Source organism: Equus quagga, chromosome 19, assembly GCF_021613505.1.
Source record: "Equus quagga isolate Etosha38 chromosome 19, UCLA_HA_Equagga_1.0, whole genome shotgun sequence".
NCBI classification, from domain to species: Eukaryota; Metazoa; Chordata; class Mammalia; order Perissodactyla; family Equidae; genus Equus; species Equus quagga.
The window spans coordinates 17,571,895-17,599,829 of record NC_060285.1 but is presented as its reverse complement, the minus strand read 5'-3'; the positions used below and the strand labels follow the sequence as shown (position 1 = coordinate 17,599,829).

Genomic DNA, 27,935 nt, shown 5'->3' with positions numbered 1-27,935 from the left:
GGGAGACCTTTCTTGACCACTCTACCTAAAATAACACCTTTCCTTATACTTTAGTCACCTATTCCACTGCCATGCTTTGTTTTTGTCCATCACACTTATAGTACCTAAAATTATCTTTTGTTTGATTTTGATCTGTTTCCTCCTACTGGGTTTTTCCTCTGTGCTCTGTTCGTTTCTATATCCTAAACATGCGAAAGAGTGGCTGGCACAAAGGAGATGCTCAATAGTGTTTGTTGGAAGAATGGGTAGATAACACACTCTATAACCTTATAAGGCGGAGGACATATTATTTTCAAGGGTCAATGTGCTCCTGCCAAGGACCACCAGAAAATACTAGTAGTTAAACAAGTTGGATTTATTGCTCATTGCAGCGAAAGAGAATGGCCACCATGAGGAACCATGAGGTAGCTCAGGAACAGGGTGTTAGAAAAGAACTTATAGGATTTGTGTTCGAAGTAGGTGATTTTGGTTGAGGTTTAAGAAAGGATTTTTTTTTCTGGATTGGACGTTGTCAGGAAGCAGGGACAATGCTACAATGGGATATTCTTAATAAATCTCATCTATAAGGCAGAAGACTGGTATGGGGCTACAACTGCAACTAGTAGAGAAGTAGCAGTCGTTCACATTGTCCAGGATGGGGCGGCGGTCGCTGTTTTTGTGGTTTGCCAGCAACTTTGTTTTTGTCGTAGATAGACAAGATTACTGAGTGGTCTCGTATCGGGTCTCACATTCTCAGGTTATAGGGTAGCTTTGTCTGATATTGATATTCTGCATGACTGTGCTCCACAGGAGAACACAAAAGCCTAGCTGTGTCGGGCCGGTTTCTGGATATCAGTGTCTGTTTTTCCCTTTCTTACAAGTGTCCTAGGACTACAGTCCAGCGTCAGACTGTGCAGAAATAAGCAAGAGCATTTCTTTCGGCTGTTTGATCACCCTCTGCTTCCTCCCCCATCAATTCTGGATTTGTCTGGGGGTAGCCACTGAACCAAGAAAGTGGGGGCCAAGGTGGAGAAGCAGTGCTTCTAGAATTCAAACAAACTCGAAAACACCCTCATTTGCCCAATCTCAGCACACGCCCAGGTGTATCTAATTTTCACATGGGGGATGGTGTATCTTTTGTATCCCGAATGATAGGAGTCCTCAGTCCTCATCATTGCCTCAAAGGTCTTGTTCAACAGTCCAGCATGGCCTTGACTCTCGTTCCAGGTTTTCTCTAAACACAACTCTATGGTTTTATGAGTCTTTTAACCAGTATCCCAGCATCCTCTGGGCTTCCATAGCACTGTATTCCTCTGTTGGCATCCCTGGTATATTGTAATTAATTTGTTTATAATCTGTCTGCCTGGCTAGACTGTCTCCCACATGTTTGTATCACCAGAACTTAATTTTCACAAAGGACTTGGCACAGGTTAGGCTCTCTATAAATATTAAGTGGATTTAAAATGGAGATTTAATTCCTGGCTTGAATTCATCTCACAAAACATTTATTGAGTCTGTGCTATGAGCCAGGAGGACATCATGATAAACCAGCTAGGCGTTTCCTTCAGGGAATTAGGATTCATTTCTAATAGATTTAAGAAGAACTGGCACGTTTTTAGGGTCAGGCACTGTATTAGATGCTATACATATACCTGACTTATTACTGCCATTTTACAGGTAAAAGAAGTGATACACTAATGGATTAAATAATTTTACTGAGGTCACGCAGCTATTAAAGGGCAGAGCAAAGATTGTAACTTGGACAGTCTGACTCCAGCAACACTTGTCCGACTACTAGGTTGAAAGGCGCCACGTAAATTCACAGTTCTGTCATTAAATCAGAGTGCAGGTCCCAGATCCAGGTTACCACAATTGCAGCAGACATTTATTTTAAAGTGGAATAGCGTAATATGACCAACCTGGGGAAGACTTTATGTTCTTTATTAGCCAATGGGATGGGGGAACAGAGTTGTATTAGCTCACTGTTAAAGCAGAAATGGATTTCGGCTCTGGCTTCAGACGAGAACATCATTCAGTCAGTAACATTTTTGGGGGCTCCCAGTGTGCGCAAAACAGGCGTTCCCTACCACTTCCTCTTCTCCCCACATCCTGGAGGAGGGAGGGGAAGTGGGGAAAGAAAAGGCAAAGAGGATGTGGAGGGTAGGCAGGTGGGCATCCTCCACCCCTTTGCTCACCTACCGCCCGCGCCGACCACGCCCACAGCCTCGCCCTCGCCCCAAAACCCACTTTAAACTCCCGCCCCCTCTTAACGACGACCAATGCCCGGCCGGGGAGCCCGCAGGAGGCTGCGGATTGGCCGGCGCCGCGGTTGCCGAGGTGACGGGTGGGTCCGGCGGGGTCCCCGAGTAGGGCGGAGGAGAGGGCTGCGGGCGGCTTCCTCCCCGGCCCGCCCTGCTCCACGCCCCCCGGCGGCTGGAGGGGGCGGCCCCCGCGCGCCCCCCGCGGGCCTCCCGCTCGGGGCCTGCCTCCCTGCGCCTCCGTCTCCGCCCCCAGAACCTGCGGCCGCCAGCTCCTAGCGCGCTGCGCCGGCCGGCGGCGAGATGGGCTGCGGGAACTCCACCACCGCCAGCGCGGGCGCGGGCCGAGGTGAGCGCGGCAGGCGGGGGCGCGGGGACAGCGACTCGGAGCGGTGGGGAGGTCTGCAGGGCGGGTCGCCTCTGCCGGTGAGGCCAGGAGAGAAGCGGCGGGAAGGAAGGGTGCAGGGACCCCGGGGAGGGAGGGTGTGCAGCCCCCTCTCCCCATCCTCATTTTCGGGACAGGAGCTGACCGCCCGCTTTTGGAAAGACCCAAAGCGTGGCATTTCCCTCGCGCGGGGGCGGTCACGCCTGGACGAGGAGAACCTGCAGGGCGATCCTGCAGAGGGAGCGCGGGGAAGACTGGCGGCGGGGCTGCCCTGCAGCGGGAAGGCTGGGCAGCCTCTTGGGGTGGAGGGTTTCTAGTCCTGGCCAGCTTTCGCTCCCTCCTCTATCACGCTATTCCCCCCACCCCCCCACCCCCAAGCCCCTCGGAACCCAGACCTTGCACCTGGAAAAGTGCGGCAGAGCAATTCAGGACTTTTTGAGGGGTGGTGGTGATGGGGATTCTAGTGGGGTTGAGAAGAACTGCAAACAGGGTTTTAAGAATCTCGATGCTTAAGACCGGCCACGTTGCTCGCAGGATTTCTCTGAGAAGCTGCAGTATTAAGGATGCTTTAGAAAGGTGTGACAGAGCTTTACTACGAAGAGTGATCTGTTCATATATTTTTCCTTAAAAAAATATCGAGACTTTTACACCACTTCATTTTGTTGATTGGCAGGCGAGATCTTCCAGATTTCCCCAGCCAGCCGGGCTTTCTGTCAAGTGACTTATTCCAAACTCAGCCCTTCCCTTTAATCCAGCTAGTGTTTTCCATTGAAGAGTCAGATCTGTTTTGAGTAGTATCTGCTGACCTATTTCAGTGTCCTTTTGGTTGAAGAACTGGTATCTCCTCCAGTTGAGATCAATCGGATATCGCATCCTTCCCGGCCCTGCAAATTCAAACCGCGGTCTGATGCTGCACTGCTCCCTAGGCAAGCGTGGGTGTTCTGTCAATGACTTTGTGACCTTGGGCCTGTCACTTCCCTTAACCCAGACCTCCGGGGAAGATGTGGCCTAAAATTCAAAACTTATTTGTTTATTTATTTTAAAGTTTATTCTGACATTCACATAATGGGATCAGATATGGAGATCTGCTCAGTCAATTGGTTAAGTTTTATTTTCCTCTTTGGCTATCAGTGACCACACGTATGGAATATTTTAAGAGAAAGTGCTAAAATATGTGTAATTCTAGTCCTAGAGCTGTGAATGAGCCCAGATAATGATTCATTGAAAAGTTTCTCTCTTATAGGTAACCTTTACAGTCTTAAATTCCCATCCTTGTGATAGGCAGAGAGCCACCAGGAACAAATCTTTTCCATTCATGTGACAGTGACACCGGTTACTTAGCACCTTATGCTAATGAAGGCAAGGACAGGGTTTTAACCAGAGCGTAGCCAGAGAGCTGTGCATGGACACCTGGAACAATGTCAAGGCCACATCCCACACGGTGAATTATATCTGTCAATCAAACATGCACTGTGGCCTCTGTGATCCGCTGCGTGTGCACCCTTCTTTTTAAAAAGTTAAGAACAATTATCCAGGTGAAAAAAAATTGGAGGAAGGATTTGTGACACTTTTCCTTTAAAGTGGAGCTAGTTTGGTTCGTTTACATTTTTATTTATTGATGAACTGCTTGTCAGGTCTGAGGATGGAGGAAGGAGTAGCATTGCCAAATCAGAATAATGCTGAGGTAGCTCTGAAATGGCAATGTAAGAAAATGGGAGAATGTGATTCTCTTGACACATACTTGGTTGACCTTTTTTCCCCCCTGCTAGGAGCACATCCCTTATTATGTAAAGGGGGGTATGGTTATATTGAAAAAAGCCACGCAAAGCGCATGTCTGCTTGATGAGTGGCCTCACGTTTGCTTATGAAGGACAGCTCTTAAAAGAGCATGTTGTTCTCTCTTCTAGCTTTCTCTTTGCTAAAAACTTACTCTGTGTTCAGAGAAGAGCAAGATAGCAATAAAAAATTTTGTCGATATCATCAAAGAAGTCATTTATATCTTGTGCTACTTTCCCCCACCTTTCTTAGGCCCCAACCCCGCCATCTTTCTTTCTATTCTTTAAGCATACAGAATTCACTCTTATTTTCTTTCTGTTTGAAACGCTCTTTGCTGGAGAGCTGATATTTTGTTTATTTATTTATTATCTCTTTTGTTCTCTGCCCCAAATGTTGGTCTCATGAGAGCCTCATGCATCTTGTTCACAGCTGTACCCTCAACCTCTAGACCAGTATCCAAGCCTTCCATGGAATTTTTTGGTCCTCAAAAAAAATGTATTTGTCCAATGAATGAGTATACTGGGGAAACAAAGAAGACACAAAATTAAGTCCTCAATTGTGTGGGCACACTGTGACTGATGTAGCAATCAAGAGAATGAAATAAAATCTTAAGCCATCAGGGAAACCTGCTTGGAAGAAGTGGGACTTGATTTGGCTTTGAAGAATAGGTAGGATATGAATAAGCAGAAAACAGAAGGGAGGGCGTTTTTAGTGCTGTGTGGAATCAGAGGGACAGAAATAGGCTGGGTGCATTTCCGGGCAGTGAGGAGTCTGGCCTGACTGGCTTTAGTGGTTCATGTTGGTTACAGGGTGTTGAGAAGAAAGTAAGAATGGTTAGGATGGGGAGTGGGGAGGGCAGAAGGACATGAAAGCCTCAGAGTTGAGATTGGTTTCTAGAGCCAGAAGGCCCCAATTCGAATCCTACTTTTGTCATTTATCAGCTGTGTGACCTTGGGCAACTTGCTTAAACTGTCTGTACCTTAGTTTCCTCGACTGTGAAATGGGGGAGTAAATATAGAACCTTCTCAAGATTAAACAAGTTAATGTATGTAAAGTGCTTAGACCAGTGCCTCATGTGTTGTATGTATTCAACACGCTGTTAATATTAATAGAGGGAAAGACGTTCCTAATTGGTGTAGAAGGAAAGAGCGAGCATGTACATAGAGTGACGTAATTTAAAGCTGCTGTCTGGAATCACTGGAGTGACGGGGGCCTGGAGTGGTGGAGGCCTTGATGTCAGAGACCCCTGGAAGACAGCCAGGCTGCTTGTGAGGGAGGAAGGCGGAGGGAGAAGTAAAAATGAACCAAGCTGTCAAAGCTGGGGTAACTGGAGGGAGAGGCTGCTGCTCTTAAAGGGCAGGTGAGAAGGGGCGGGGGGCTACACTCAGGATGTGCCGCAATTGAAGTGATGACAAGTGACGAGAGATGTGCAAACGCCTCTGCTCAGGCAGTTACCCCGTGCGACAGAATCAGGAAGTTCGCTTTTTCAACCCTCACAATTGACGTTGCAACCACATGAATGGTTCGTAGGTGACCTCAGTGAATTATTCAGTTCTGGCGCCAGTCACTCACAGTGCAATATAGACATGGCTTACATTATATTATAGCAGCTAAAGGTCAATGTGTTACGTGATGTCTGTTCTTATATGGCTGCCTTTATTTATTAAGGTTTGCCTACCTAAAGTGTAGCTACTCAAGAAGGACAACCTGTAAACAAAGGTTTTCTGTAAGAGCTTCCATGTTCATTAACATAATTTCATATTTCTAGAACACATTGACCTGTTTTTCTCCATTGTTGAAGACGTGATTTGTGAATCTGTATCTTATATTGGCTTCTTGAAAAATAAACATTGCTCTAGATGAACGAAAGAGCTGTTCTTCTTTTGGCCAAACGGAGACTATGACATAGTTTTAGAACTATTATGGGTCAGAGGAGACATAGCAAGCTGGCAAAATTAAAGAAAATTTTGTTTGTTTCTGTTTTCTCAGGGGGACTTTTTTCTTTTATAAAAGAAAGAGTAAATCATTCCTGCATATTTTTATTAATTTCTCCTAAGAATCATAATCACTTATGTTTCTGATCATTTATGCTGAAAGAACAGTGATTTGTAACTCTCCAGTACTTTTTAGAAATTCTTCATGTACCTAATTTTATTTTTTGGTGTGTGTGTGTTTAAAGTATTGCCACTCAGTCTGAACAAAGAAACATAATTCAATATGCAATTTAGCAGTTCATTTACTTGTGAATATTTCCAATATATTACATAAACTCTATAAAGTGCTTATAGAATAGTGATGAAAAAAGGCATTAATAGACTTTTTTTCAAATGTAAAGATGTGTGTGACCTTTCTTTTAAAAGAGATAAATATTTTCTTTATATTAGAATTTGGCGTGTGTGAGGAAACTCATAAGAATAAATGTATGAATCTGAAAAATATGAAAAACATACAGGGCAGTATGGCTCACTCTTTTTAACTCATAAGACTGATTAGATTGCAAAGGAACATCTGTCTATGGGAACCAAGATTTATACATATATCTACTTAAAATTACTAAACTGATGTATCTTGCAGCTGGCTTGCTTTACCATTCACTAGGAATAAAATTTTGTCTGTGGAATGTATGATTTGTTATATTAAATTTGATTCCCCCTCAAATATTAATTTCGCCATACATTTCTTTTCAAAAGAGAATTTCTGTTTTTGGTGGCGTGTGGGGGCAGGGATAAGACAGTGTAGTGGGTTGAATGGTAGCCTCTAAAAAGATATGTCCATGTCTTAACCCTGGAACATTTGAATGTTTTCTTTCTTTTTGTTTGGCCCTGAGCTAACATCTGTTGCCAATCTTCCTCTTTTTGCTAGAGAAGGGTTGTCGCTGAGCTAACATCTATGCCAGTCTTCCTCTATCTTGTATGTGGGACACCACCACAGCATGGCTCAATGAGCAGTGTGTAAGTCCGCACCCAGGATCCAAACCCTTTGAACCCTGGGCCACCGAAGTTGAGCACGCAAACTTAACCATTACACCACCTACCCAGCCCCGTGAACGTTTTCTTATTTGGACAAAGGGTCTCTGCAGATGGAATTGAGTTAAGGATTTTGAGATCATCCTAGATTATCAGGATAGGCCCTAAGTCCAACGATAAGTGTCCTTATAAGAGACAGAAGAGGAGACAGAGATACAGAGAGGAGAAGTTGATGTGAGGGTGGAGCAGAGAATGTGTTGTGTGGCCACAAGCCACAGAATGCTAAGGAATGCTCACTGTCACCAGATGCTAAGAGAGCGTGGAGCAGATTCCTCCTAGAGCCTCCGTGGGGAGTGTGGACCTCCCGACACCTTGATTTTGCACTTCGGCCTCCGTTTTTTTTCATCCTTCGAGAGCATATATTTCTGTTGTCAGCCACCCAGTTTGTGGTGGTTTGTTAAAGCAGCCGTAGGAAACTAACGCAGAATGTTTTCTGGAGCTCGAGAATGGGACAGAATTAGGAAATAAGAAACTATGGTTAAAAAACTCTATACTTGGAGTGTCAATAATTGTCTGTTGAAGTAAATACAGCACAATTCGATCCTGGTGTGATTCATAAAGCACTTCAAGGTCATTCAGAGGCTCAGTTACTATTAGGATACCCGGTTTTTATAAAACATTTTATAAAGCAGGAAGAATATCTGAGAGGTTTTGTTTTTTTTTTTTCCCCTCCTGGTACCATCCAGTTCTCCAATTCTCCGACCCCAACTGGGTGTCTTACAGTTCAATTCGATTCTGACACTAACCGCCCTGAGTTAGGATCGGTCACCGCAGGTTTAGGGCTCAGTCCCAGGGGATGCCCTCACTTCAGACACTAGTCGCAGGTTTTGGGTCCCTAGGTTGCTTACACTTCTATCCAAGTTGGCTACAAATTTGGGGTTCCCACAGCCCCCCTCTTTAGATTCCATAATATGCTAGAATGGCTCCCAGAACTCAGAAAGATCCTTTACTTACTGATTTAAATTTACCAGTTTATTATAAAGGATACCACTGAACAGCCAGATGGAGAGGCATACAGGGCGGTGGTGTCTGGAATGGTCCTGAGCACAGGAGTCTCTGTTCCCTTGGAGTTAGGGTACGATACCCTCCTGGCACATGGATGTGTTTGCCACCTCAGAAACTCTCTCAACCCCGTTGTTTAGGGGTTTTTATGGCAGTTTTGTTAGGTAGGCACAATTGGTTAAATCTTTGGCCATCGGTGGTTAACTCAGTCTCCAGCCCCTCTCTCCCGCCTGGAGGTCCAGGGGGTGGGGCTGAAAGTTCCAAGCTTCTAGTCAAGGTTTGGCTTCTCTGGCCGTCAGCCCCGATCCTTAAGCTTTCTGGGGTCCTGCCAAGAGTCACCTCCTTAGAAGGAAAGAGACTCCTATTGCCCTTATTATTCAGGAGATTTCAAGGGCTTTAGAAGCTCTGTGCTAGGAACGGAGGACAAAGACCAAATGTCTTTCTGTGGTCCCACAATATCAGATTAAGTTTTTTGAATGTTTGAATAAATTGGATTTGCTGTGCATTTTTAAGTAACTGAGATGTTTGACGTAGAGGCTCATGAATAAAATATTAAAATCTTTTGAAGAGTGTGAAGAGTGTATACACAATCGTGGGGAAATGAAGTGATCTTGTGAACAACCCACAAGGTTTAAGTGTTAAAGAAACAGGTCCTTTCAGAAGGAAGTGTTCTTCCTTGCATACCCTAACCCTTCACAATTGCTTTTTGGAATCAGCTGGACCCTTTACAATTACTCACTGGAAATGCATATAATGCTTTTCTGCGAGCAAACTTTCCCCTTCTTCTACTTTTTAGGAAGATATTTCAAATGATGGTGATCATTTATATACAGTTTTAGAAAATAGTCATTAAATCTTTTGACCCACCAAAATTCTAGTGGTCTCTATATTTTGTGGTGCTTTTATTCTGCAAGAAACGTTGTTACCTTGCCTCCATTTCTATTTCTCCTAGGGTCATTACGTTCATGCACCAAGGCTGTGTTTAAACAGTAAGGAGTCATTTTGGCATGAGGTTGAGTGGTGCTAACAGAGATGAATGCCGTAGAAAGAAGTAGGTACACCACTATAAATATTTGTTTAATAAGTGATAAAGTACATGAGCCATAAATAGAACTTAAAGCAAATGGGATTTTGCTTCTATCTGAATAGTTCTAGTCCAAATATTTTTTGCATAAATTATCTAGAGTAGAGATCTCCGTCTGGTTAATTATAATCAATATATAGGTAAAGGGTGATTAAAATGTTGCCGTGAGGGTAATAATAATTTTTATTCTGTTCCCAGTAATTTGATTATTTTATGCTTTTGCAGAACAAAGAGCTCTTTCGCATTTTATATACCTAGATATTCTGACAGTTTTGCGGAAAGTTTTCAACAATTACACATTTGTTTTTACTCTGAGAAGTTGTGTGTTGGGGAGTCATATTCTACCTGCCCTGGTTATAAGCTTATCATTAATACCATGTTACCTTGTTTCTAATATGCACATTTTCTTCCCTTTAAAAAAATGGAGCGCATATTACGGTCATGTATATATCTGATGTAGTGTTTCTGACTTCTTTGCCCACCCCACCATTGCAATTATTAAGTAGATGGTGCCTTTAAAATGAGGACATATGAAAACAGAAGAATGGTCTGCTGGCTTCCTTTTGGAAGGTGACACCAGGCCTCTGTCTTGGTCCTGCTGAGATGTTGGGTGGTGAACCTGGCAGGGCAGAAGCCCTGAGGGTGCATGGAGCCTGGTGCAATCAAGGTGAAGGGGATGGAATGTTCCTGGTGGCTGATTAGAATAAGTACTGATTAGACAACATGTTGGCATTTAGAAACTAATTTCACTCACTTTATTGTGTCTTGTCTTCTTAGCTGCCTTTAAGGGCCCCGCATGTCCTCATGCATTAGAGACTGAAGCAAAGAGATTTTGTGACTGTTAGACAAATATGGGAGCAATGACTTTATTTGGGTCTTCTGCCTTCCGATTCCATGTTGTTCTTTCCCTCCATGCTGTCATCCCTGAGATGGAGTGGGGATGGCTTCTCTGCACAATGCTGTCCCTGTCATTGTTCTAGATGGCTCTTCATCTCGAAATGCTGAGGACTCACGGTCTGCATTATGATCTCCGCTTTCTTCTCTTTGCGAGAATTCCAGAATCAAAAGTTCCTCCACCTCTGGCTCTCCTCTCCCCGATCACAACAAAACCCAAAACATTCCTTATCTTTTCCCATGAGAATAAAAATAAGAAAATCTGGGTATTATTTTCTTTATAGACTTTCTTCCAGATTCTCATGCTTGTTTAGACTGTGAAAGAAAATGTTCATTTCCATGGGTTTTTGGTGGCACTAATCCTTTGTTTATTTTTTCCTATCAAAACACTTCACTGTTGGCAGTTTTTCATACGTTGATTTTTTTTTTAATTTTAGGATTTTTTTGCTTCTATGATCTCAGATTCCAAAGCAGTTTTTATTTATATAATTTAAATGATAGTTGTGGCACAGAAATGTTGCTCTTTCCTGAAGAAAGAAACTAAGTTTGGGTCTGGTCAAAGCCTTAAAGAATTTGTTGAAGACCTGGTCTTGGTTATCGTTATGCTCTGCTTTGAATTTGCGGTATTACAGATCCTAAATTAACATCACGGGGTAGAGTTCTTGCAACTTTAGCAATAACTTCTCCTACAGACTTTTTTGCTGACTTTGTAGCACATCTTCCTTTATTTTCACATCTCTGGGACTCCTGCCGAAGTTATTTTCATTTCCATTTCATAGATATGGAAATCGAGATATTAAGGTAAATGTGACTGCTAATAACAACAGCTTAGGAGCTGTTTTTATGTGCCAGACTTTGTGCTAATTGTCTACATGCATCTTTATTTTTCATCTTCACAGTAACCTTTGAGAATGGTGCTGTTATTATCCTCATTTGACACAAGAGGAAAGTGAAGCTTTAAGACATGAAAGGGCACTTAATGCTGTGTGGCTAGTAAAGTGGGAACTGAGTTCTCTGTCACTCAGATTAGGCTGTAGGGACGAGGAATTGCGGAGATGGGGCTGTGCTGTGGGCAGAGAATCTGTGATAATGGGGTCCAGAAGAAATGGGTTGGTTTTGCAGGTGGGTAGGAAGCAGAAATGAGAGGTTTCAATAGCAAGTAGGAGTGGCGTTAGAAATGTCTGTAACTCCTTTTGGAGCTGGGCTGGCATCCTTGAGACTTCCGAATTTATTTAGACTCACCTCCATTTTGTCTCGTGACTCTGCTTTCCTTTGTGACTAGCGCACAGTGTGACTTATAACAATGCTGCGTCAACACTAGCTTAGAAAAAAAATATATTTCTCATATCTCTCAGTTTCCTTATCTGCAAAATGAGGAGACTGGATTAAGTGATCTGTAAAACCACTTTCAGAACCAACACCTTGGGATTTATAGGAATTGTTAAAAATGGGTGGAATAAATTCTAAACTTAAGATTTGAATTTTATGATTTTCTGGCTCTCCGTTTTCGTTTTTGGAAATGATCTTTTAAAAAAACCGTATTCTCAACTAGTCTCTCGTAGAATATTATTTTAGTTGGGTATTGGGCGTAAGGTTTTTGTAGCAATACTATCCCACGAATGCAAACCTATCTTTTTCGATTTTCTCCTCTAGGCCCTGCAGGAGCAGCTAAAGATGCGTAAGTACTTAATATGATTTTCTAAACTCTTTCTGAGGAAGACACTGTTTTTCGTGATTAACACCTTTAGCTATTTGTACGTATGGCTGGAAAGACATGGAAATACTTTCTGTGCTCTGCACAAATCAAGATTCCCATTTGGTTTATAACTAAAGTTCTATTTGAAAAATGTTATTATTTGTGACTTTGCATTTTAGCCTTTCACTTGCCCGTTAACTCAGAAATTTAAGAAAGGGAAGTGTTCGTGCTTCCATCCCAACTTGTGTAGATTTCTTCTAGTTAAAAGCAAATGATTATGGGAGAATTAAGCATATAACTCCTATGACTAGGCAGTGTCTTAGAGTTGGCCATTAGGAAGAGGATGGAGCCAAGAATTTGCCAAATGCACATTGAATTGTTTCAAAGTTGATAACTAGATATTTGAGTGAATGTATATTACTGTTCAACACAGTCAGTACTGAGTTGATCTGTAGACCATAGGACCTTTAATAAGGGGTATCTCCCTATGAGAGTTTTCTGGAGCTCAGAAACCCTTTCAGTATTTCCACATGCCCCTTCTCAGCATCTCTTACTTCCAATCTGGGTATAGTAAGCACAGTGCAGTAATTCACTATTTGAGTGTTTGTGGTTACCCTATGGAGGGTGGGATTAACCCTCACCCCATCCACCCCAAATTGGTTTCAATATCAAGATGAGGATGCCACACAGACACCCAGATGGTATGAAAATATTTATTACTCGCATGAGGCTTTCTGGGGAGAGCAGGGCGACTCTCCAAGCTGGTCCATTCAGCTTGAGTGAAGGCAGGGCTGAGTGGCTTTGGTTTTTATTGCAGTTGGGGAGCAGGGCTGGGGCGTGGGCAGAGGTTTGCACGGTTTGCTCTTCTGCAGCAGCCCAAAGGAAGGAGTTCCCGGGCGTTCTTATGAGCTTGCACAGATGTGGGGCAAAAGAGAGAGGGGTGGGGCTTGGAAGCTGTCAGTGGTCAAACATCAAAAGTAGAGTCAGACTTTTTTTTATTACAAAGAGAGGTCCAGAGATTAGAATGGGGTTGTAAACTTTTTTGGGAAATAAATATGCATTTTACGTGGGACTTTAAGTACAAATGAAGTGGTATAGATTGCTTCAAACTCCTGGTCGCAGTGTTTGAGTTTATTACCAAAACACTGAGCGACAATGAGTTCAGCATCCCTACCTTGTTCTTATTGCTGCCGGATCTCGTCTCTCCTTCAGTCTCTCCCTTCCATTTCTATATGTTGCTTTCAGATTAATTTCCTCAGGCACTGTCCTGCCCTTTTAGGATCCCTGCTCAAAAACTGTCAGTCATTCTCCACTGCCCACTGATTGAGCCCAGAATCCTTTTGGAATAGGAAGGCCATGTGTGTTTTAGCCTTTAGCTGACCGACTCTGCAGGAGGTGGAAGGAAGCCCTGCAGTGAGGAGGTGAGCAAGGTCGAGGACTGACAGATGAGCTGCTCTGCGAGACCCGTGACAGGGGCCCAAACTGGCCTCATGCTTCCTGTCTTGGTTCCTTGTTTTGGGCTGTTTCCTCTTCCTGGAATGGCATTTTCTCTGATTCTGTGTTTGTAAAAATCCTATCTGTTCTTCAGGGCTTCTGTCTTATTCTTTTCGAGAAGAATTTTCTGGATCTCTCAACTGGATACAGTGTCTTTCTCCTCTGAACTTGTACAGCCTTTTGGGCCTCTCTTATGATAGATCATATTGGGCTTATACTATATAATAATACATATACATATACATATATGGCTTATATTACTATATATGCTGTAGTTATTTATCTTCTTGTCTTGTCCCCTTGGGAACTGAGGGAAGTTAAATGTCACCCGTCTCCGTGTCCCCTGTAGTCATTAGTGTCATGCATTGAATATAGTGTTTCATAGTTAGCGAACAGCTGTTGAATGAATTCTATCATTTCTCTTCTAGGAGAGATTGATTTCATGACTTCCTCTTCCTTTTAGAGGCATAGAAATTTCTAATGAAATTTGCTGGACATTTTGTCAACAAAATTAATTATTTCAGGAGGTGAGATGCCATTCAACTACTTTTTAAAATCCTGAATTCTCCTGCTATGGATTTCTGTGACTACCTATACCTCTTTATATGCCCTATAACTAAAAGACGTAATTTTATTAAAGAAATAATCCTTTAAAAAATAAACATAGTAAATTTAATTGGAAAAATTTAAGAATATCATGGTACTACTTTTCCTTGCGCAAAAGGTACATTCAAACACCTTCTTTCTTCTTTTTTTTTTTTTAAGTTGAGGCTACAGATTTAAAAATCTTGACTATAACATTAGGTGATGCCATGAATGAATAAGGAGCTACGAAATTAAGACAATTTAAACTTTCTATGATGAAGATTTCAGTTTCTTTTTTCTAAAGAGACTGAGCCAAACCTGAAAGAAGTGGCCAAAATCACATAATGGTTGCGGAGTGTGTACAGCTTCTAATAGGGCAACCACCATATTACATGGACCACATAAAACTCTTTTGGGAGAATTATAGTTATTTTTAGAAGTCAGAAATACTATAATTACTCCCTTAATATATAACAATAAATCAGGTCTCTGGGGAAGGTCTGCAATTTTTACTGGATCTCTCCTTTCCTACTTATTTGCCGTTTTCTATAGGTAAGAAGCCAACCAATAAAATGATATTTCTTAAGTAGGTCAGTGTCTACTGGGGACCAAAATACAGTGTGATAAGTGCTAATTATTAAAATAGTCAGAATTTAATGGCAGTCTGGGTTTTGAAGGGTGCACAAGAGTTCGTGTGGGAAGAGGAAGAGTGGCCACCCAGAGCAGAGGAAAGAGCCTGAAAGAGACACACAGGGTCAAGAGAGCCTTCGCTCTTCTGGGGAGAGCCAGCCAGTTTGCCCTGAGCTTGCGTGCAGGCTCGGCAGAGGTGAACGATGTGGCTGATGGGCTGCAGCTGGCTTGTGAAGGGCCTTTGGTGCCAGGCCAGTGACTGTACTGGGTTTGTATGCATTCAAGAGCCATTAGGAATGTTAAGGGGCGGGGGGGAATTAAATGATTATGTTTGAGCTTTAGGGCGATGACTCCCACAGCAGTGGGATGTGTGAGATGGGGGAAGGATGGAGGCACAGAGGAGTCATGGGAGAGAGGCCACAGGAGGGCTGGACAGCAGACAGTTGCAATGGGAAAGGAGAAGCGGTGATGCGTTCAAGATATGTTTGGGAATGTAATTGACAAGGTTTGTTGAAGGACTGAATGGGGAAGGAAAGGAAAGGAAAATCTGAGGATAACACTGCAGTTTCAAACTTGAGCCAAGGACAGGGATGGCAGGTAATACAAATGGTCAAACAGGCTAAGGGGAGAAGAGAAGCCGTTGGATGTGGCTTGATGGCCACAGGAGTCACCTGGGGGACTATGGTTTCAGCTGAGTGATGTGAGTAATAATTGACTCTAAGTGGAAGTGAGTGAGGAGTGAGGAAGTGAGGTGTGGCCTTTTATTTTACTGTTTGGCGGTAAGGGATGCAAAGATATTGGTAGCTTAAAGAGGAAGCATATTTAAAAAATGTATTTGTTATAAAAGGAGTACTAAGGAAATTTGGAAAGCACAGAAAAGCAATTTTTTAAAAAAGAGAAAAAAATGGGCTGTTATCCTACTACCAGAGACAACCATCATCAACATTTTACACTATTTTCTTCCATTTCTTTGTGATTGTTTCTGGCTGATTGTGTGTACGGATGATTTTGTATATTGAAGTTTGTTTTTCTGTTTCTTTTTTGCATGGAAGAGATGTAGGTGTACCTATAGGATAAAGTGTAGGGTCTGGGGGAATAAGAAGCTGAGGGTGATTTGAAGAGGGTTATCTACGGTGAGGGAGAGAATAATTGACGGGGGTAGATCCTGAAACAGGCGAGAAGGATTAAAAACTTAGAAGCTTAACCTTAGAAACTTGAGATAAGGAGGACAGCACAGGTGAAGATAGAAATTTAGGGGCCGGCCCCTTGGCCGAGTGGTTAAGTTCACGCACTCTGCTTTGGCGGCCCAGGGTTTCCCTGGTTCAGATCCTGGGTGTGGACATGGCACCGCTCATCAGCATCCTACATAGCACAACCAGAAGGACCTGCAACTAGAATATACAACTATGTACTGGGGGGCTTTGGGAAGAAGAAGAAGAAGAAGAAATAAAAAAAAAAAAGACTGACAACAGATATTAGCTCAGGCACCAATCTTTTAAAAAGAAAAGAAATTTAATCACTATAAGATGGACTCACATGCATGTGTGGGAGCGAGCCTTTCTTTTTCTCTCTCTCTGTCTTTTCAATCTCAGTGCAGTAAAATGTAGAACAGAATAGAAGGGAATTCAGCGTGATGACATTTGGCTGCTTTCACAAACCTGCAAAAATCAACCATGCTCTGTTGTTTCAGTGAATTATCTTAGCTATTTGGCACAAAGAGGTTGTGTTGGGATATTTTTGGTTGGAAATGGCAGACGCCCAGCTTAAACTGACCTAAACAAACAAACAAAAAGGAATTTATTGGCTTGTGTAACGGAAAAGCTCCAGGGGTTTGGCCTTAGGCACAGCTGGATCCAGGTTATCCGATGACAGGAAGACACTCTCAGATCTCTGCTTTCCTGTTTTTGGCTTCATTCCTAGGCAGCGCTCCCTAAGGGGTGTGATGGAGGCGGCCAGTTTATATCTTATCAGCTTAATAATTCCTGTGGATAAAGAGCTTCTCTTTCGCTGTAGTTTCATCAAGAGTCTTAGGGCCGCGCTCTCCCTGGCCAGGAAATGGGGTCATGTGCCTCTCTCTGAATCAGTCAATGGGCCAGGGGAATGTGGGGTTCTCATTGGCCAGGCGCAGGTCCTATGCTCCCCGCTGGAGCCAGTCAGTGTCATTAGCCCCACCTAACTAACCATAGAGCCTGAGACTGGTGGTCCCCACAGCAAAGAAAAATCGGGATGCCCTTACTAAAATCGGGAGTAATTATAACTGCACAGGCAGAAACAGAGTATGTTCTCCATGTAGGTCAATTTTCGTGTTATTTCCAAAAAAAGTCTTGATTTAAATTTTAGGCAATATTTATAAGGATATTTTAAATATGTTTCAAATAAACAGTATTAAACAAGTTGGCTCAAATTTAACGTTTGCTGTTAAAAAGAAAAGGTTATAGCCTCTCAGTTTAAACGATAATTCAAATACTTCTTTCACCTAAAACTTGTAAAGTGACGTTTCATTAAGATTTCTTTCTTGACAAAGCAATTTTGTTGTTGTGGAAGGTAGCAACTGTAGAGAAAAATATCTTGGAATGAGTTTACATAAAACTTGTGGAAGCTCTGTCTTTTGTAAAAAATGAAATTATGAATTTCTCATCTTGAGTTTCGTTAGAATCCTTTATAAATTTCCCCTCTCTAACGCAGCTGTGTCAGCTGAGCCCTCTCTACTCCTAGTTACAAACCTGAGGGTATCTGATGGACTTGTTTCTCCTCTGCAAAGTGGCAGGCAGGGAAAGGAGGATGGGGTGGAAGTAACATTGAAAAAGCATGCATTTTGGAAGCAGAAAGACCTGCCTGTAAACTTCCTGCTACCGTTTACTAGCTGTGTGATTTTGTGTCCTTAGCATTCTTTTTTGTGTGTGAGGAAGATTGGCCCTGAGCTAACAGCTGTTGCCAATCTTCCTCTTGTTGCTTGAGGAAGATTGTCTTTGAGCTAACATCTGTGCCCATCTTCCTCCATTTTATGTAGAGGCCGTTACAGCACGGCTTGACCAGCTGTGCTGGGTCTGCACCTGGGATCTGAACCTGCGAACTCTGGGCTGCCCAAGCGGAGCATGCAAACTTAACCACTATGCCACCGGGCCAGCCCCTCGTTAGTATTCTTAACTGTAAAATTGGGATAATACTAACTGTGCAGGGTAACCATCTTCATTGTTATCATCATTATTCTCAATTAGTAGCTCATCTTATTGAGGACTGTATGCCATATAGTGATTTCCGGCACTTTAAGTACATTATCCCATTTCATACCCATGACAATCTGATGGAGGCAGTCATGCTGTTTCATTTTACAAATGAAGAGATGGGGCACAGAGAGATTAAGTAACTGCTCAAGGATTCTGAGGGTTATTGGTACAGTATATTCAGTAGCCAGGGTAACACTTGGCATTGTGCTTTGCTGGCGCCCCGCCACCCCCACCCCGTAAATGGTAGCTAGAATTATCAGGTGGTTTAAGGGTTGTTGAAAAGATTTGACAGAGCCTCTCTTGGATACCTGATGGCAGAAGACTCAGCATGTTGAGGGCCTGGCTGCGGTTAGAAATCACACAGTCCCCTTGGTCACCCATCAATACATGGTTAGATGTTCCTTAGGTTGGACCCAGTCTAATAGGAACAGGAAGAGAGAAAGCAGATGGGTGGTCCATCCAGAGAGAGAGAGAGGGATTGGTGGTGACTAGCAAGTGTTGCTGAAATACTTGACTGCAAGGCGCATGCTAGAGGGAGGGGAAGGGAAGCCCTGAGGGGCTCGTGAATGGGGAGAGTGGGGAGGGTGGAGGGACTCGGGGAAAGATCAGAAGGAAGATTTTTTTTCCTCCAGGGAGTGAGATTTTTCTACTCTAAAATGTCGGAGGGGAAGTCGTTCCAGGAACTAAGCTCCACGGAGCAGCCATGGGAAGCGTCATTAGAGAAGCAGTAAAAATTGTTGAGATCGAGGAAGGCAGCAAGGTGTGAAGCAAGAGGTCAGTTGGGTGATTCTCATGGATTTTTAAATTGTCCAAGATAATAATGGTTAGGAAGAAAACCTTTGAGTTGGGGCCAAGATCTTTAGTGCATGGGGGGCTGTTATAGCAGGGTTGAGATGCCAAAGAGGAGAGTTTTTGAATAGAGGTGAAATAGACCCCATCTGAAAGAGCTGTGAGGGGGCCGGGTCAGGGGAGGTTGGAAGGGTGCTGGCTCCATCCTGTTTGGAGACGCTGGGATATGGGAAAACAAAATGGCATATTCTCGACATTTTGAGAGGTAATACCATGAGGGAACAGCAAGGTTTCTTAGGTAAGGAGGTGGAGAGAACATTCTTGCCTTACTTATAGTGAATGATATAGCCAATGCTGAACTCATCCGTAACACCGTGTGCTTCTTAGAAGGAGAGCCTGGGAGGGGTAGGAACTTGTAATTTACCTCCTGATCCGGTACACCAAGACAAAGAGTGAATGTTACTCTCGTTCTCCAGTCGTACATTCTAGAAGAAAGAAAGGGACCCGTATTGGCCAAGGGGCTCATCCAAGGAGAGAGATTTAAAGATGACTGTCCAAAGAAGTTGTTAAAAAATGAGTGAGATTACACCTAGGCCAAAGCTGTCAATGATCAAACATTAGTTCTCTCCAAAATCATATGTAATGAAGTGTTTGGTAGAATTGATCAGAACCACCCTAAAAAGCAGGAGTCATCATAAAAACATATTATAATGAAAATTACCTGATTATACTTTATCTGGAGAACTGTAGTGTCCATGGAAGTCAACATTTGTCAATTAGTAAACTTATTCCAAAAGATTATCATGAATGGTAACTAAAAATGGATAATTAGAGCTACACGCAGGGTCTCTAGAGGTTTCTATATTAAATTTATACTGTTTACAAATCAAAATAAGTTTGGCCTCTTAGAGGCCCTACAAATATGGAAAAAGAAAAGACTGCAGGCTGTTTTCCTGTTTCTTAGATCATCGCTAGTAAGAATAGCTCTATATTTAGAACATTTTTCTTGATGAGTAAGTAAAAAATAAATCATTTCTTCGTCACATAACTATTTAGTTCTGGAAGGCTAGGGAAGTGAGAATTTCCTAAATTTTGGGACAAGCTGTAGCCAGGATGCGTTAGGAGATGCACATTGGAGTGACTGGCTGCTAATATTTATCATCTGTATTTGTTCTTGAGCGTGTACATCGTGTACATTATGTATCCATGCCATAGTTCCATTATCTTACCCTGGAAACCTTATTTTGGCTCACTTGGGAGAGCTATTTCATACAACCGAGAAACTAAGCAAATATAGTGAGGAAAATATTCTGACTACCATATGTTACCAAGGAAGAAAAAAGTAGTAGTTTGTATTTGATACAGTAACTCTGTCTGCTTTGTCTTAATTAAGTGATAGTCATTGATAAGATGAAAATCATAGTAGTGTAAACTGACTGAAAAATTTAGGTGTTCTGTGTGTATATTTGGTTTTAAATAGGCAGGCACAAAATATATTCATGAAAAAAAGGACAGGCAGAGGAAAGCCAGCCGGCCCCGAAGAGCAACCACAGACGTGTGGCTGATTTCGAGGCAGTCCCACCTTCTACAACGTTGACTTAAAGGAAGTCAGAGGTTTTTTATGAAAATCAGTCTCTAGTTCATTCAGGAAAGGTCCACAGATCTAGTGTGAAGCAGACAGCTGTGCGGTTAGCTGGAGAATCTGGGTCAGTATAGATACTCAACCTGAGAAGGGGGAGAAGAGTAGCATGCTGGTTTCACAGGAAGTGAAGTATTTGGTGGAAACTCTGAGATACAGAAAGCAGTTTGGAAACCTGAAGTTATCCGTCTGTGAGCTTAGTGGCGGTGGTTGCCGTTGGTGGCTTTTTTTCTTTTTTCTTTTTCTGACATGCCTGTGCGAGGGCTAACTGTTGGGCTGAGTTTGGTAAGATAGGTATCACTCAACAGCATACTGTTCTGCAAGGATGTGTCATTTTTAAACTATCAACGGAAGGTTTATCTTTTCAACAGTCGCCAGAGTGGGGGGACTGTGATTGACTGGTGGTCCACTCCCAATCAGACTGGTCTCTGCAAACACTTTCATTGATGCCGTGAGTCTGTGTCTGTGAGCATGTGATCCTAGGCGATTCTCATGACACTGTGTGGGTGGCTTCACCCGCAGTACATTTTTTCTCCTCGAACACCTGCTCTTGGATAAAAGAAGCTAAATCTTTGCTAACAGAAAGAGACCCAATTTTAATTAAATTCCCGATGTATCTTTTAAACCTGGTCCATGATTGTTAATGCGTGTTCCACAGTTCTTAGGAAATGTTCTTGTGGTTTAAAAAGTTTTCTTCCTAGGATGGAGCATGAGCTTATGGTTAAAAACTGTTTACATTTTTTTCAACTATGACATCACTTTCCACGTATTTTCAAATAATGCATATGATCAGGAAGAAAACACTGTCTTGATACCAGAGAAAACAGTTTACCAATAAGCTTTCAGTCGTGTTCTCTCTGGAAAAAACAAGTTTACTCTGTAGAGTAGTGGCTCACCCATAACTAGAAAATGGAGTAACTACTTGTTGTAATTAGTGTAAGTCCTTTAATACCACTTTGCTCCTTTTCTCCTTGGACAAGAGAACTAAGTCTTCCTTCTATGATCGGTCCCGGGCACAGCTGTAAAACGGGCGACGTTTATACCTGAACCACAGCTCTTAGTTCTAGCCTCTCCCCTTGGGTCTTCCCCTTTCTCTCTCTCGTGTGCCTCTCCCTTCACTGACACTGAGGCACACATGACTGATAATAGAGAACTTGACTTTCTAACTTTAGCCAACAGGTAAAATTAAACTGTATTTAAATCTTGGCCTTTCCAGTCTCTTAAAAGTATTCAAATAGGTGGTTGCATACACCACTGAATAAAAAGAGCCAGCCTCCCTGCCTCTCTGCTCCTCTCCTTCTCTCCCTTGACCTCTCCTTTCTCTTCCCTTAGTGGGAAAGCCAGAAATCAAGGTGCGCCACGATCCTCTTGTCTTACTGCATTTGGTCATGCTATTAGGGCATTACAATTCTGTTAGCTGTTTTCCATTCAGTCCACATTGCAGGGGGTACTTTGTGGTCATTTAGGCCCTGGTTAGATTAGAGCCAGCTGTTGTAGCCTCTTCTATTTCCCATTTCCTCTCCCAAGAGCACTAGACTGGTTGAAATTAGAATTGGGGCGAAACTATTGATGAAGAGCTGACCATATTTCCCCATCTTTGCCAGTCAGGAACTTCCTGTTTTCCTGGCAGTGCCTTTGAGAAAAGAGTACACCAACTGGGTGGGGAAGGCGTGGAATGGGGTCCCCTCATCTGGGGTACTTACCTTGATAGGGGACACTTGTCCTCTTCAAGACCTGTTCTGACCATCTCTTGTTGCTGCTAGATCCACAAACACAATCAGATCTCAGAGTGCTCCCCAGGGGCAAACAGAGTCTGAACTGGGAGGAAAGAGGTTATATTGCAAAGTAATTGCAGGATTTTGTAGTTTATACTACCAGAAACCTAGGGAATGTGTGTAGGAATGTATTCTAAGGTGTGAGATGGAGGAGGAAAGAGTATATACCGCGTTAGACTGAATTTATTGATATTGTTATATTTAACAGAGACTCTAGATTTAATAATTTAGGTGCGTGGCTGGGACTCTAACAGTTTAATGAACTTGGTTGATGGAACTTAGACGCAGTGAACTTACACCCTAAGCAGGGGAGGAGCGTGCCAGAACTTCCCTGGTGTAATGGACAGGAAGGAATCCAAAGGCTTAAGGAGATAGGAATGTTGGCATGAATTTCTCAAGTATGACCTACTCCCCACCGCAGAAGAGACCTCCTTTACTGAGCATTGAGAAAATTGAGAAACATATAGTGAAGGGAGAATCTAAGGCTGTCCTCTGTTAAGACGGCTGTGACAGTGGGAGCTGCTGCCACTGAGATGGCCCCTTTATTTCACTGGGCATGATGGGGCCCCAGAGGAGCAGAGGCCGAGTGGTGGTAGAACTTGACCACCTCAGGCAAGGTGGGCACACTTACCGTGATGGACAGTAGGGATGAAGAGGCAAAATGTTTTATCCTGGAAGGCACTGTGATGATAGCTAGTTGATCACAGTCTCCCTAGGGATTTAGAAGGATGGCCTTCTAAAGGTTCATTTTCTCCCTCTGTATATTTCTACAGTATATACTCCTCATCTGTGAGCCAGAAACCTGACTTGAGTCACCACAATGGAAAGGCATGGCCTCGTTATCCAGTTTCCAGACCCCAGTCAGACTCAGAGTGATTGAGGCCATTGTCCCTTGAGGGAACTTTCAACACTGCCACACGTGTTCCTCCACATCTTCCCTGAAGGCACTCATGTCTGTGTACTAGAGCAAAAGGAAGTACTTGGACTTTCAGAGATTTCTAGACACTGACTCTGAATTGATGTTAATACCTGAGGACCCAAAATGCCCCTGTGGTCCACCAGTCCATGCGTGGGCTTATGGCAGTCAGGTCAAAAATGGAATTTTGGCTAATGTTCAAATTATATTGTGTCCTGTAGTCTGCAGACGCGTGCTCTGGTGATTTCCTTAGTTCTTGAATTCGTAATTGGAGTAGACTATTTGGCAACTGGCAGAATCCCCTCCTTGGCCCTGTGACCTGTGAAGTGAGGGCTGTCCTGGTAGGAAGGGCCCAGTGGAAGCCCGTGGAATTTCCTTTCCCTACCAGGATAAGAAACAATAAGGAATACTGCCTCGCTGGGGGAGTTGCAGACTTCAGTGTCCCCACCAAAGACTTCAACAAATGAAGGTGGAGACACCTCTCATATCCCCATTTAACTTGCCTGTTTGGCCTGTGCAGAAGGCAGATTTATTTTAGAGAGTGACTTCGGATTATTGTCAGCTCAGTGAAGTGGTAATTCCACTTTCAGCTGCTGTTCTGGGTGCGGTTCTTTACTGAAAATACTCAGTGTAGCCTCTAGTTCCTGTTATGCCACCTTTGGTCTGGCAAATACTTTGTCTCGGCACCAGTTTGCAAGGATTGTCAGAATCAGTTTCCTTTTCCCTGGCCTGCCTAACACTTACCATCACAGTCTTGCCTCTGTGTTTTACCCATCCTCCTGCTTTGTCTCCTCTATTCTGCAATGTGTTGGTGTTATTGATATCCCATAGCACATCATACTGGTCCAGGATGTTGATGACATTATAGTGATTGGATCTGATGAACAGGAAGTAACAAGTACTTTAAATGCTTCAGTAAGACATTCAATGCAGGCTGTGGGAGATAAACCCCATTCTTGCTACCAAGTAACATCAGTTAGTGTTCAGTCAGGGTAAAGGAAACCACATTAACCATTTTAGCAGAGAGAATTTACTACTAGAAATTGGTTCCGCAGGTCTCAGAGGATTGAGAATGTCAACTGAGATAACAGAGATGGTACTCACAGGAAGTGGCTACCACTCCTAGGCCTGGAGTGACAAACAAAAGAAGTTGGGGTTATCAAAATCTAGGAGTTGGAGGTGGAGGGGCCTGTGGGGCTGGGACCCAGACTTCTGAGGAGAGGGCACTTCAGGCTGGTGCTGTCACATTTGGATCTTGTAACCAGCAGTAATCACAGTGGCAGGTCACACAATAGCCACTGCCTGTCCACTTGAACTATAGTGACCAGAGAAGGAGTGTAACAGAGTCTGTTCTAGAAACTGAACCAGCTGCTGGGGTGATGCTGCCAGGAGCAGAAGCAAAGCTGGAAAGAGCAGCCCTCTTTCCCTCCTTTTGCATTTTGTGCCTCTCTAGCATCCCCTTTGGTAGAACCTAACAGGGAGCCAGCTGGCAAAGAACCTAACAGAGTCCCAGCCGCAGCATCACAGCGTATGGGGAGGACGCAGGATTTGGAGCTGAGAGACCAATGAGAGCTCAATGTCCAGCACAGGTTCCCTAGCAAGAGCAGATTTTGTCTTGGTACGCCACAGAGTTACTTCCAGATCACTCTTGATTCGTTGGTGATTTAGGCTCATTTTCCTTCCCCCTCCCTGACCCCAGCCTCTGACTCCATCATGGTGAAATTGGGGCCAGGGAAGAGGAAGGGGGAGGGAAACTGCTAAAGGTTACCTTTCGCCTTCTGTTTTTAGGTGATTTGGTTTATGGCATCTGGTCCCTTCCCTCCTCTAACTCTGTGTTTGCTTCTCTTGGTAGAAGCCTTAATCCCAAGGTTTCTCCCCCTTTATGGTAGATTAAGGGGTGTTCTTCTTGTCCCTGAAGCCTTTCTCTTGCGTTTTCCTTTTTTCAGTGCCTCTCCCTCTAGATGTCCAGGCATTGACTCCTGAACTCTGTTCTGGAACTGTTCTTTAGAAGTGGATTGCTACGACAGGAGATTTACCCTCGTGGATGTCTGTCCACTTGCTCCTTTCCTAAGGGAGCAGGTTACGGGTGGGCTGAGTCTGTAGAGATAGGTGGATAGTTAACTCCTGAGCAGTGTTACCACGTGCAGCAGAGCACTTGGCCTCTTCTCCGGCATCTACTGTCATGGGCCTCCTTTTCATTGTCTCTTTTCCAGCATGGACTATTCAACCTTCAGACTCTCCTCCCTGAGGGAAAATTCAAGGGTGAGGTCATCTCATTCTCTGCTCTTCCTGATCTGCTTTAGGACTGGCAGAAAACAGGACAATGGGGCCCATCTGGGAGGGCCTTCCAGACTCTCTGACCGTGGCTGCTGTTCTCACAAAGCTGGGGCAAGGTGTAGCCTTGGGTTCTGCTCTCCCTCCCTGCCTCCTTCACTGGCTTTGGGAACAAATTTTGCAATTTATCAGCAATTACAGCTGCAGGTCACATCATAAATACTACCCTCCCAGTTAACCTGTAGTGACTAGAAAAAAAAAAGTCCTCAGTGAAAAACAGAAGTTCCTCTGTGATGGGGAATGCTCTGGCCTAAGCACAGTTCCCAGCCTGGAACATTCTGGGTCTGCGGGGTTGAAGAAGGCCCACAGACTATTCTCACTCCTTCAGAAATTGAATGGAAATCTGCACAGGCTGACCAAAACGTGAAATTTATTTTGCCTTTGATTTGAATTACATAAGCTCCCTGTGGGACCCTTGGTTGTTCCATGCTCATCAGAAGCTCCCTCTGGCACTTGTATGTCTAAGAAAATATCAACAAATGAGTTATTAAGGCAGGTTGACAACAAAATCTTTCAAGGTATGTTTTGTGAGGGGAAAAAAAACACAATGATCCCTTAAAATGGTGTCCAGATGGGGCAGCAATGATGTTCCGACAGCCAGGGCATTATTCAAATCTTGAGAATCTCCCCATGGATTAGAATCTCGAAGACTTGAGTTTCTTGCTCCGTTGCTAAGTGGTCGGATAAATTGAACAGCTAGAGGTGATGTCTACTTTTCTTAGCAACAAAAAATGACCTTTCAGGGAAGTTAGTCCCCGACACTGGAAGGTATATTTTTTAGACACCCACCTGGAGCTAACCATGCGGTTACTCCCACACGGAATAACTGTGAAGCGATTTCACCTGCTCTTTTGGGGCCTTTGGCTTCTCTGGGCCTTCCTTTTACCAGGAACCTTTATTGCTGCCTGAGGAACCATTTCTTCTTCCCAGTGCCACAGCCTGTGCGGTTGAGGCAGGATCGCATCACCCAAGCTGATCGGATGCTGTCCTCTTGGACACAAGCAGGGGCAGCATTTGGTCCTCAGGCAGCTAAACACCATTGATTGGACTTATCTGTCCACAAGGAGATTTGCTTTAGACCAACCACCATTTTCTGATTTAACCTCAATCTGGACCTGGTTGTCCAGATGAATAGATTCTAATGTAACTGCTGATCAGGACTTTTTTTTTTTAATTTTTCTTGAGTTTGTGATAGTTTACACCCTTGTGAAATTTCAGTTGTACATTATTATTTGTCAGTCATGTTGTAGGTGCACCACTTCACACTTTGTGCCCACCCCCCACCCTCCCTTTAGCCTGGTAGCCACTAATCTGTTCTCTTTGTCTACATATTTACTTTCCACATGTGAGTGGAGTCATATAGAGATTGTCTTTCTCTATCTGGCTTATTTCACTTAACATAATACCCTCAAGGTCCATCCATGTTGTTGTGAATGGGACGATTTTATTTTTTATGCCTGAGTAGTATTCCATTGTATATATATACCACATCTTTATCCTGTCATCAGTTGATGGGGACTTAGGTTGCTTCCACGTCTTGGCTATTGTAAATAATGCTGCGATGAACAGAGGGGTGCATGGGACTTTTGGAATTGCTGATTTCAAGTTCTTAGGATAGATACCCAGTAGTGGGATGGCTGGGTCATATGGTATTTCTATTTTTAACTTTTTGAGAAATGTCCATACTGTTTTCCATAGTGGCTGCACCAGTTTGCATTCCCACCAGCAGTGGATGAGGGTTCCTTTTTCTCCACAACCGTTCCAACATTTGTTACTTTTTGTTTTGGTTATTTTTGCCATTCTAACGGGTGTAAGGTGATATCTTAGTGTAATTTTGATTTACATTTCCCTGATGATCAGTGATGATGAACATCTTTTCATGTGCCTATTGGCCATCCGTATATCTTCTTTGGAGAAATGTCTGTTCATGTCTCCTGCCCATTTTTTTGATCAGGACAACTTTTGTGCTTGGATAAAAATGAGTTACGTAGCAATTTGGCAAGTTCGACAAAGATGGGTTGTCCCCCACTGCTGTTAGAGGTTTCTTCTAATGCTAATAGAACATTGACTAAGACTCTTCTGCCATCTTGGTTCCCCTTTCCTTAAGTGGGATGATAAAAATTGGAGAGATCCAGCTTGGGAGAAGGGGGTGTTTCTATGATACAAATTAGCCTGGGTTCGCAGTTTATGAAGCAGGAGTTGGAATCACATGAACTTGGATCTGAGTGATGGCTCTATTACCTGTTTGTGTAACCTTGGCCATGCTACTCAACCTTCCAAAGCCTCAGTTTTTCATCTTTAAAATGTGGCTGCTACCTGTCTTGCAGGATTGTGATGAGGATTAAAGGAAGTAATATAATAGCACTAGCACAGCGCCTGGTGCAGTTACACAAGCAGATTGTGAGATGGGGTGATGCTCACAGCTTTTGCAAGAGTGGGATGGAGG

General features: G+C 43.3%; 1 protein-coding gene across 1 annotated transcript in view; it reads left to right on the top strand.

Annotated features, from left to right (window-relative positions):
* Positions 1-2,326: 2,326 nt before the first annotated feature.
* C19H12orf75 (chromosome 19 C12orf75 homolog) overlaps positions 2,327-27,935 on the top strand; it is a gene marked incomplete at its 5' end in the record, with an annotated part of 33,987 nt that continues 8,378 nt past the window's right edge. Inside the window, one exon of the mRNA XM_046646713.1 lies at positions 2,327-2,586. Coding sequence (XP_046502669.1) covers positions 2,327-2,586 — 260 coding nt within the window. The remainder of the gene's footprint in view (positions 2,587-27,935) is intronic.